This window comes from Neopelma chrysocephalum, unplaced genomic scaffold (assembly GCF_003984885.1).
Source record: "Neopelma chrysocephalum unplaced genomic scaffold, ASM398488v2 Primary Assembly neopelma1_59, whole genome shotgun sequence".
Lineage (NCBI taxonomy): Eukaryota > Metazoa > Chordata > Aves > Passeriformes > Pipridae > Neopelma > Neopelma chrysocephalum.
Window position 1 is genome coordinate 17,169,945 of NW_020897714.1, and position 11,469 is coordinate 17,181,413.

General features: G+C 53.6%; 1 protein-coding gene across 1 annotated transcript; it reads left to right on the plus strand.

Annotated features, from left to right (window-relative positions):
* The first annotated feature begins 4,532 nt into the window (after nucleotides 1–4,532).
* CHADL (chondroadherin like) lies at nucleotides 4,533–8,108 on the plus strand. The gene is made up of 4 exons (XM_027680149.1): nucleotides 4,533–4,685; nucleotides 4,775–6,436; nucleotides 7,101–7,267; nucleotides 7,616–8,108. The coding sequence occupies exons 1-4, from the start codon at nucleotides 4,533–4,535 to the stop codon at nucleotides 7,839–7,841; spliced, it is 2,208 nt and encodes a 735-aa protein (XP_027535950.1). The 3' UTR covers nucleotides 7,842–8,108.
* The last annotated feature ends 3,361 nt before the right edge of the window (nucleotides 8,109–11,469 follow it).

Below are 11,469 nucleotides of genomic sequence, written 5' to 3' on the forward strand. Positions count from 1 at the left end.
CTGATCACAAGTTTGAAACCTGAGGATGTGTAAGAACGTGGAGAGAGAAGCCCGTGCTGGTCATTCTTGGGCAGGGCTGTGCTTTCTTCTTGCACTGAACAAGTAGCAGCAGATGCCCCTAAATCTGTCTGGAGGATTGTCCATGTGCCCATACAGGTTTGTGGCGTACCGCTCCTGAGCACACAAGCTCACAGTCTGGTCCTGCTCCCTCTTCTTTCAAGCCTGTGAGAATCAACACATCTCTTAAAGTAGCAAAGAGTTATTCCTTTCCTCTCTGTTTTTAGTTAGAGACTGTTCATCCTCCCTTACCATCAACATGCAGTATAAATAGTTCCAGGAAGAAGTCAAGGAAACTGAGTTAGCTGTTCCTTTGTTGTGAGATGCAACGTGTACTACAGCTGGCAGAGTGCACCCCACTGGTGAAACTGGGTGGCTGGGGGAGGTTTGGCAAGGCTGTGATCCAGCAGACTCAGGAAAGCAGTGTCTCTCATCGTTCTGGCTGGCAAAGTGCTGTCCTTTGGGTAAGAACAGTGTCCCCTCATTAAAAAGAAGTTGCCCTAAGGCTAAGAGCAAAATACATTTTCTTCCAGTTTCTTTGACTGAAGCTGGAACTCCTCTGTGTCCAAATTGGTAAAAATCAACTGAAGGTAAGGCATCTGCACCTGCAGGAATTTCAATCACTGCAAGCTGAGCTCTGCCTCCTTCACCTCATCCTATCCTTGTTAAGTTTTGCTGTGAGCTCGAGGGCAAAACTGAGACATAAAAGAATCTGTAGTTTCTGTAACTCTTGAACCATTATATAGCTATTTTTGAAGCTCCCTGGTATCTTGCTGCTCCTTTTGTTCTTCTGCTGTGGAGGAGGGTCATGGAGAAGAGAAAGGTGATGCAGAGACCAAACCAAGGGGTCACCTTCTACATGAGGCCACCTGCAGTAGGTCCCACGGAGGATGTTTTGTGAGCAAGGAGCCTGGAAAGGCTGCTTGCACAAGGACCTGTGGGCCAGGTCGTGGGGAGAACCTGTGCAACCAGCTTTGAGTAGCCAAGCCATAGCAGCAGGTCAAGCGTGGGAGGTTGATTAATTACAGTTTGTTTTTTTTTCATAAGCAAACAATATTTAGAAACAGGATTTTCCTGGGCCTGGTATTTAGTGTCAAGATCAGATGTCTGTAGGAAAAAGAGGTGTGCAAGGGTAGAATTGATAGTCTGTGCAGAAGACAGATTCACTCCTAGGTAGGACATGGACTCAAAAGTCCTTTATGCCTCTGGATTAAGGGGTGGGGGGGAAAAAAGAGGCTGGGAATTGCTGACTCTGGTTTCTATTCGAAGTTGCTCTGATAGGATGACTGGTCAGAGGATCCCAGCAGTGCTCTGGAGGAATTTGAGGTTATTTCAGTGCTGCTTTGGCCTGTCTTGTGCAACCATTTCCCTCCAAATGCACTGATGTTGTCAGATATATTTTTAGTTTGAACCTTTTCAGCCCAGCAAGGCAGCAGTGGTTGGTGCAGAGCTCTCTTTGCATGGAACAGTGCTGGCTGCATCCAAGAGCAGTGAAACCCTGTAGTGGTAGCAGTGGAATCTGGCTCCTTGCAAGCAGAGGTGAAACATTTAACAGGAAATAAAAGTGTCTGGCCTAGCAGAGGTGAGTTGGACCCCAACAAGTGGAAGTTCAGATGTGCTGCCTTCATGTCCTGTGCCCCATCAGGGAGAGCAAAGACTGGCTGCCTCTCTGCAGCCTTGTAGCCGCTAAAGTGGGCAAGATATTTGCTGGGTAAATGAACAAAATAAAAGCCTGGAGCGAAGCTGGGAAAAGGGCAGAGGTGGCACTCAGTGCCTGGTATCACATCTCATCCTCCCCATGGTTCTCCAGCAGAGCCCAGGCCACTGCCAGGGAGGTGTAGCTGTCCGGGTTGTTAGCCAGGCAGGGTCGGGGCTCCTGGCCGGGGGAGGTGATGGAGGGTCAAGGCAGGGGGGAGCAGAGTGGGCTGGACAATAGCCAGAGCTGGGGTGGGGGTGGCTGCAGCAGTTGGTTCCACATTGGCTGGTGGAAGGGGTTGCTGCTGAGATGCCCAGTGCCAACTGCTCTGTCACCAGTGGGGCAGAGAGGTTGGAGGTCAGGTAGAAGTGGTTGAGGTTCCTCAGACCCTTGAAACTGCCTGGCTGGGGCCGTTCCAGCCTGTTGTCCCTTAGGTGGAGGCCAGTGATGGCTGGCAGGTCTGGGAAGAAACCAGTGTCCAGGTGAGGAAGGGGTGGTGCTTCAAGGATATTTGGGTGCTAGCATGAGGAATGGCAGTGGGCAGTGTTGCCAGGCTGCAGCTGGGACACTGGATACAGCATTGCTAGACTGTGGGAGCAGCTCAAGGAGGCATGAGGGCCCAGCTGTGCTGGCAGCAGGTGCAGAATGAAGACCATCAAATGGCACCAGCACTGGCCAGACTATGGCTGTGACATTAAACAGGCACCACTGCCTTCACCTGGCCTTCTCTGAGGCCAGCCAGGAGCCCAAAATGGGTCATGGTGATTCAGCACAGGCAGTGAGCTCCCCAGGGTGACTTCTGCCAGCCTGAGGCAGATTCATCTCCTCTAGACCTGCATCCCCAATGGTCCTCCCTGCACAGCCAGAGTGGAGCTAAGCATGAGAGGTGGTGCCTCCAAGCTGCTCACCACAAGTCACCCTGTGTCCCAGGAGCACTAAACACCTCTGGGAGCCTGCAGGGACAGAGGATGTAGCCCACTGCAGTGACCAGGGAGGCTTTGGAGAGGCTTGCAGACCCTGGCCAGCGTGTCCACCCATAGGTGGCACCAGATTAGACATTCTGATTCTGGCAGCTGAGATTGCTGAATAGGGGAAGGGCTTGAAGGGGAGAGAGACATTAGCATCAAATCTTCCAGATTTTTGTCAGGCCGCAGATCTGCTTGCGCTCCCTGGGAGAGTGAAACACCAATCCAGCAGGTTTGCCCTTCTGCAAGCAAATGATGTGTCACACAGGCACTGCCACCCCTGGCCTCTTCAAAAGAAGCAAAATGAGACGAGCGGAGGGCTGTAAACATGGCACAGCCCTGCAGCCTGGTCAGCTGCCTCTTCCTTTTTGCTTGAGTTTGCCGCTGCCATTGCAATTTTGGCTGGATGTCACCTTTCTGCCCTGTACCTCTGTAGCTCCTGTGACTAACAGCCAGGAAAGGAAAGGCAGAGCTCAGGAAACGGAGTGCAAATCCCACATGGGCTTTGCTGGGCTCGTGCTCCCAGCCCCCTGTGAATTAAGGGGGAGGCAATGTCTGGGTTGCTGCCCTCTCTCCAGAGGTGGCTTACCCTTCCTCCCCCTCTCCTCCTTTCCCTCCTCCCACGTTTCTGGCCCCGTCCAGTGAGCGCTGCTGGGAAAGCGACACAACGGGGCCCATTCAGTTCTTGCTTCTGCAAGGAGAGCAAACACTGATGAAGGAGCCTGGCAGCTGCTACACGGGGCAGGAGACGCTTTCCTCTCTTTCTTCGCCACTTCTTGAAGTCCAGGTACTCCCAGCCCCGGTTGTGTGAACCCCCTAGATGTGTGGGAGGCAGTGGTGGGGTGATGCCTGGCATGTGGCAGTGCCCCAGGCACAGCAGGGGGACTGAGCTGGGGCGTTGCAGTGGTGGCACTTGCTGGTGGGCACACAGGAGGGGGGTGACCCCAGTGTGTGTGTGTGTGGGCTGCAGCAGGACTAGGTGTCCTGCTCCTTCAAGCAGGAGGGCAGAGTTGGGGCATGGACCCACAGGGGATGATGAGTCACAGTGGGCAAGGGGCTGTGCACCACAGTGGCTCCACAGGTTTGAGCCTTGCAGACCCCACTGCTGCTGTCTCAGAGCTTAGAGGGGTGCATTGGCCATATCTGCAGCCCCAGTGCCTCCTCTGTGCTTGCCCCAGCCTTGGCCTCTCTCTAGTACCTTCGCCCCAGGGGCTCACTCCTGCCCAGCCAAAACCAACTCGTCCTTCCTGCAGCGAAACAGTGGAGTTCTATTCCAAAAACTGCTATGAATAGCTTGAGGGGGAAGCAGAGAGCGTGCAGGGTGGGAGGCACAGAGCTAGGAGGCAGGAAGTGGCCATGGTGGTGGAGATATGGGACATTTGCCATTTAAAGAAGGGCGGCAGCTCGGAAGCCTTTGTGACCACATCCCCTGGGTGGCTATACCTGCTTGCCTTACAAAAAAAGCAATTTTGGGAGGGATATTGATAGCTTGTACAGACCAAGGCAATCTTATATTAGTGCCGTGTGAAGAAAAGGGGTGTGTGTATCAGCTTTAAGCCAGTTCCCCCTGAGTGACCTGCTAGCTGTTACCTTCACTTTTCATTCCAAGTATTCTTTCTTCCACTCTCTTCCTCATTTGTAACCCATGAAATCATAGTGTGAGAGCAAGAGACAGACCTGCCCCACCAGGTCACAGCAACAGCCCCCTGGGTACTCTGTGTGCCAAGCCAGAGATGCTGTTTGGGGATGCACAGGAGCCCGGCCTCTTTCCTGGCCTCACTGCTGTCTCTCTCCAGCCACAGGTGCCCTCTGACATGAGGCTGTTCTGGGGGCTCCTCCTGCTGGCAGCAGCCCTGGGGGGAGCGGGTGCTGCCCGCTGCCCTGCACCCTGTGTCTGCGACAACCTCCGTGCCCACATCCTGTGCCTCAATGGGAGCCTGGTGGCCATCCCTGACACCATCCCAGAGGTGGGCAAGGGAAAGATCAAGGGATGGGGAAAGAAGGTAGGTATGGTAGCCCTGGGGTAACTCAAGTGTTTTATTTGTGTGGCCAACAGCTCACCAAAAAGCTAGACCTTCGGGGCAACAGCTTCTCGGTCATCCCAGCAGGAGCCTTCCTTGCCACCCCCTACCTCACACACTTAGACCTGCAGCACTGCAAGGTGGAGAGGCTGGAGGAAGGGGCTTTCCGAGGGCTGGGGAGGCTGGTCTACCTTAACCTGGCCTCCAACAGTATAGCACTTCTCTACCAGGAGTCCCTGGATGGGTTGTCCTCCCTCCAGCAGCTCATCCTGGAGGGGAATCGCATTGAGGAGATCCAGCCAGGTGCTTTTGGCCATCTGGGGTCCCTCACTGTCCTTGATCTGAGGGCAAATGCCTTGGTCTACCTCCCAGACATGGTCTTCCAGGGTCTGCAGGTGCTTAGGTGGCTCCGGCTGTCCCATAACGCCCTCCATGTGCTGGGAAATGAGGCCTTTGCTGCCCTGCCTGCCCTGCGTAGGCTGAGCCTGGACCACAATGAGCTGCAGGCATTGCCTGGCGAGGCCCTGGCCAGGCTGGATGGGGCTACTCGGCTGGACCTGGGCCACAACCCCATCACCTACGTGGCCGAGGAGGCCCTGGCCATGGCCTCACTGAGGCACCTCTTCCTGGACCATGCTTCCCTCCAGGACGTGGCACCGGATGCCTTTGCCCGCAGCCCCCAGCTGCGCGTGCTGGACCTCCGCGAAAACCAGCTGCAGGGGCTGCCACCCCTGGCCGGGGCCGGGGGGCTGGCGAGGGTCACCCTGCATGGGAACCCTCTGCTCTGCTCCTGCCTCCTGCGCCCCTTCCACAACTGGCTGGCGAGGGCGCGGGTGCAGGCTGAGGGTGCCTGTGCTGCACCCCCTGCCCTCCGAGGCCGGCCCCTCGACTCCCTGAAGCCTCCTGAAATGAGATGCAGTCGCCTCTGGCCACCCCCCAGCCCCAGCAGACCATCAGAGCAGCCAAGGGCAGCCGGCAGCAGGAGGTGCCCCCAGGCGTGCGTCTGCTCCCCCGATTTCCATCATGGGTCCTGTGAGAACAGGAACCTACAGGAGATCCCCCGGCACTTCCCTGGGGACACCCGCCTTCTCGACCTGCGCAGAAACACCTTCAGGACAGTGCCACCAGATGCCTTCCCTGGCCTGGAGGAGCTGGTGTCCCTCCACCTGCAGAGCTGCAGCATCAGGGCACTGCAACCCGGGGCACTGCGGGGGCTGGAGAGCCTGGTCTACCTGTACCTCACCGACAACCGCCTCTCCACCTTGGCAGCTGCTGCCTTTGAGGGGGCCCCACAGCTGGCCTACCTCGACCTGGATCGCAATGCCTTCACCCATGTGCCTGCGGGCGCCTTCCAGCTCCTGCCCAACCTCATCTCCCTCCACCTGCAGCACAACGCCATCGGGGAGCTGGCAGAGGGTGACCTGGCTGGAGCCAGGGGGCTGCGCTGGCTCTACCTCACTGGGAATGCCATCAGGCACATCGCCCCTGCTGCCCTGGCTCCTGCCAAGATGCTGGAGAAACTGCAACTGGAGGGAAACCACCTGATGGAGGTGCCCACAGCAGCCCTGCGGAGCCTGTCTGCCCTGAGTGAGCTAAAGCTGTCCCGAAACCCCATCAAGCACATAGGGGATGGTGTCTTCCTGCCGGTGGCCTCCAGTCTGCAGCACCTGTATCTGGACAACATGGGCCTGGAGCAGGTGAGTGCAGTAGAGGACTCCTGAGGGGCAGTGGCACCAGAGGGCACAGCCACAGGTCCCATCTCCTTCCACACTGCCCAGGGCTGGTGGCCCCTACAGGAGCATCCAAACAGATGTCCTCAAATTCCCAAGGCTTCAGGAGATGCTCCATAGCCTGGCTGGGAAGAGACTCAGCTGTAGAATTGCCTTACTCCAGCCTTGTCCACAGCTTCCCTGGGACAGGCTTACTCGCTCCAGTCTTTAAGGACATTTACTCACCATTTCAGTGGGGCCCAGATCATCTCCTTTTCCCAGCCCTGGCCAGATTTCTCCTTCTCTTATTACAGGCTGTCCTGCAGGACTTTTCACTGCTATTACCCCAAATGTCTCCATCCTCTCAAGAAAGAAGTGTTAGCAGCACCCTCATAAGGACTGTGTAACTCAACAGCATCCAGGACTCACTCCGAGACCTCCTGCATGTCTCATTCTTTCTATGAAGACTGAAGGGGGGTTTATTGAGTCCCAAAATGTGACTGAAACTGCTTGAATTAATTAACAATAAAGCAGCTCTTTTGTGGGGCCTCCAGATTCAGGACAGGCTCCCAAGCTGATTAGCAGTGCAGGGGCAGAGATTTGTTCCCCTGCCCCCATGAGGACCCCCTGACTCACTCTCCCTCTGTTGCAGATTTCCCCTCATGCCTTTGCTGGCCTTGGTCCCAAGATCAGAAGCCTCTACTTGGAGAGAAACAAAATGAGCAACATCCCCGATATGAGCAACTTCACGAGTCTGGAGATCCTGAACCTGCAGGATGTACCTTTCCACTGCGACTGCCAGCTCCTTCCCCTGCACAGGTGAGTGCTGCGAGGGCAGAACAGCCTCAGGGATCAACCTGGGGGGCAGTTGGACCCTACCATGCCGGAGGCACAAGCTCACGGCACACTGGCCACTTTGGGTCCTCTCCCATGGTGGTGATATGGAGTATGCACCTATGTGCAAGGATGCATGTAGCCTGGGCTTTCCTGGTATAGGGAAAGCAGCCACAAGTTGGGTTGGCAGATATTCAGATATTCAAAGGTCATTCAGGTGAGACCCTAAGCAACCTGGAGTGACTTTGAAGTGATTGTCCACTCATGGGCAGAGTTTCACCTCTCCCTTCACCCTGTCCCGTTTCTTTCCCTGATCTTCTGCCACATTTCCAGGTGGATCAACAAACTCAACCTCCGTGTAGGGGCCACCTGTGGGTCCCCTGCAGAAGCCCAGGGGCTGAAGGTAAAGCTTTCCACCCCTTTCCAAACTTGTCCTGGCTGGGGCCGAGGTGAGGCTGGGGAAGCCAATCCTGAGAAGACAATGGCTGCAAGCAAGCCCAGCAAGAAAAGGAGATCAGGAAAATCTCCAGCCAGAGGCTTCAACAAGAGCAGAGCTTAGGGTTTCCTAAGGCATGCAGGACGCAACAGAGCCGCACTGACACTCTGGTGAGAGCAGTTTTTTCTAGACTTGTCCCCACCATGGAGACATGGATATTGCCCAAGGCTCAAAGGAGAGAGTCTGGTGCCACCAAAACAATGCTGATTTGCCAAAGATGCAGCGTTTGGTGTTGCAGGACACAGCGGCACGTTCCATAGGGTCTGCAGCATGCTTTGATGACTCAAACAATGAAGTCAAATACTTGCTTTTTTCTTCCCAAGGCTTCCTCCAGCCATGTGGAAAGGCCAATATCCACAAGTTTGTTTTTGTTTTTAAGCATGCCGCGCTTTCACAGCTTCTGAAGCCATCAAAGAGCCCCAAGTGGGACTGCAATGGGCACCAACCAGTAAGATCCAGCACTGGTGCAAATCTTAATGCTAGAAAACTTAAAAATATCAGTGAAAGCATTGCCTGAATTCCCAGAAGCTCCTCAGAATTAAAACATAAGCAGATTGAAGCCTTTTTATTTCCTGCAAAATTCGATCAGTGGTCTGATTGATGAAATGGGATCAGTGATCCCGTAAGTGATCCCATCATAAGCCAAGTGCCCAAATCCTTTCCCATGGAAGCCTAGGTTGGGATGAAGTTTGTTCAAATTGAAAAGGCTTTAAAAGATAAGAATTAAACTACCATGTGGGGGATAGAATTATTACAGCAAAAAAACAGGTGAAAGAAAGCCAAAGGTGTTTGGAAATTATCATCCTCTAACGAGAGGTGGCCCTACAAGCCCAGCTGTTTGACAAGGCTGGGAAAAGGTCAGCCCAAGAGAGAGGGGAAGAAAGAAAGGCAATGGCTTTGCCCTGAAATGAGATCCTCCCACACTGAAACCTACTGCAGAGCTACCAGGACAGGCAACTAGCCAAAGGAAAGCCCTGCTACATGCTTTCCATAAAAACTTCCACTTCCCCCAAACATGCTGACTCTAGTACAGTTCCTCCAGGAGCCCAGGGCCCTCACAGGGGTCACCTAGGGATGGCACAGCTCTTGTGCCTGGTTTGACACAAACCTTCCACAGTTTTCCCACTTGTGTTTCATTGCTCCGGCCAAGCCCCTTCTTCCCTCTCCCTTTAAAGGCTCCATTTGCTTCTTTAAAAGGGAAAAGAGGAATACTGTGTTAATTATTCCCAGCATCTACCCTGTGCTTTCTAGACAGTTAGCTTGCCAACCTTATTTTTTTGGTCATGAACTATTCTGCAAAGCAAGAGCTGTTGTGGCATCTCAAGCTCTTGCCTGGAAGCTTGAGGGGTGTGTGGCCCAGGCAGCCATTCTGTGGCCAAGGCAGCATCCTCTGCAGCCATCATCTCCCTGTTTTGTGCCACGGTTTGCCAAGGCACTTGTCCTGCAGCCACCTGGCTCTGCAGTGGCCCTTCCTTACCTGCAGAAAGTTCTCAGGAACCTGCTACAGGAGATTTAAAGCTATTTCTCATCACTGTTGTCATATTCTTTCTTTCCTGAATTCTGTCCTGAACTTCAATGGCCAGTCTGGGGAAACAGAGGAATGTTACAGTTTCACCCTAAAATTGGATAAAGCATTCCCTGTCTTCAGTTATCTAATGTGCTCTTGTGATATTTAACCCTTACATAGAACTGGCAAGTCGACAGCAGTGAGTGCATGGAAAAACCCTACTGCATGCTTAAAAAAACAACCCCAAAACTCAAATACTGTTTACTTATACCTACCCCCTTACAGCCCTCAAGGTTTTGGCTTTGGTGACAATGGGGTGTGCTTTAATGATTGTAGCCCATTAGGAAGGGATAAGATCCACCTGTCTAAAAAGGGCAAGAGAATCTTTGGCAGCAGGCTGGCCAGCTTGGTAAGACAGGCTTTAAACCAAAGGACTTGGGTCGGGGGGAGTGATCAAAGTGCCATTGCTTCCTACTGGGGAGTAGGCCATTCCAATCAGGGCAGTGAAAGATGTTCCTTGACTGCCCCTCAAGTCGTGGATCAAAGGGGTTAACCACACTGAGGGTGTTTAGGGTTGTGGTCACTCCTCTTATTCCCCCTTTTAGGGAACCACGTTGCTTGATTACACTACATGTGAGGGGGGAGGGGGACCGATAACAGGCTTATCCCTGGCAATTTTGGGGGATGGTTTGAAAAGGTTAGAGGGAGAGGGTGCTAATGAGGCTCCTCTGCAGGTGACTCTAAGCGGTACTAGACACAGTGGAGCACACCTGCAGTCTTACAAAGGTGACACGGTCGACAGCCCAGCCCAGCTGCCTTTACACCAAAGCACACAGCATGGGCAACAAACAGGAGGAGCTGGAAGCCACTGTGCTGCTGGAAAGTTATGACCTTGTTGCCATTACTGAAACTTGGTGGAATAAATCCCGTGACTGGAGTGCAAATATCAACGGCTATGGGCTGTTCAGAAGAGACAGGAAAGGAAGAAGTGGAGGGGTTGCCCTCTACATGAAGAGGAGGACTAACTGTGAAGAGCTGTCTCTGAAAAACAGCCATGAGCACGTTGAAAGCCTGTGGGTAAAAATCAGAGACTGAGGCAACAAAGGGAACCTCATGGTTAGAGTCTACTACAGGCCACCTGTAGGGGAGTCTATTGAGAAAGCCTCCCTGCTCCAACTCCAGGAGACATCGTGCTTGCAGGCTCTTCCTGCTGGGGGACTTCCACCACATGGACATCTGCTGGAAAAGTAGCATGGAAGCACCTGTCAGCCTCATCTCTGTGCCTGGGAAGGTCATGGAACAGATCCTCCTAGAAGGAGGCACATGGAGGACAGGGAGGTGATTCGGGACAGCCAGCACAGCTCCACAAGGGAAAATCCTGCCTGACCAGCCTAGTGGCTTTCTATGATGGAGTGACTACATCTGTGGATAAGGGAAGGGCTACAGAAGTAATTTTTCTGGACTTCTGCAAAGCCTTTGACACATTCCCCCACAACACCTTTCTCTCTAAACTGGAAAGAGATGGATTCAATGGGTGGACTCTTAGGTGGATTAGGAATTGGTTGGATGGTCACATCCAAAGGATAATGGTCAATGGCCCAGAGTCCCAATGGGCAGCAGTGACCAGGGGTGTCCCTCAGGGGTCTGTACTGGGACCAGTGTTATTTAATATCTTCATTAGTGACAGAGGGATCAAGTGCACCCTCAGCAAGTTTGCAGATGACACCAAACTGAGTGGTGCAGTGACACACCTGAAGGATGGAATGCCATCCAGAGGGATCTGGGCAAGCTCAGAAAGTGGGCCCACCTGGGTGGGGGAAACCCCACTATTGATGAAGGCTCTGGGATGAACAGATTAAGAGCAGCCTAAGGACTTGGGGGTGCTGGTGAATGAGAGGCTGGACATGATCCAGCAATGTGAGCTCACAGCCCAGAAAGCCAAGGGTATCCTGGACTGCACCAAAAGCAGCCTGGGCAGCAGGTTGGGGGAGGGGGTTCTGCCCCTCTCTCTGCTCTGGTGAGATCCCACCTGCAGTGCTGCATCCAGCTCTGGGGTCCCAGCACAGGAAGCACATGAACCTGTTGGAGCAAGTCCTGAGGAGGGTCACCAAGTTGATCAGAGGGATGGCACACCTCTCCTATGAGGAAAATTGGGAGAGTTGGGATTGTTCAGCCTGGAAATGA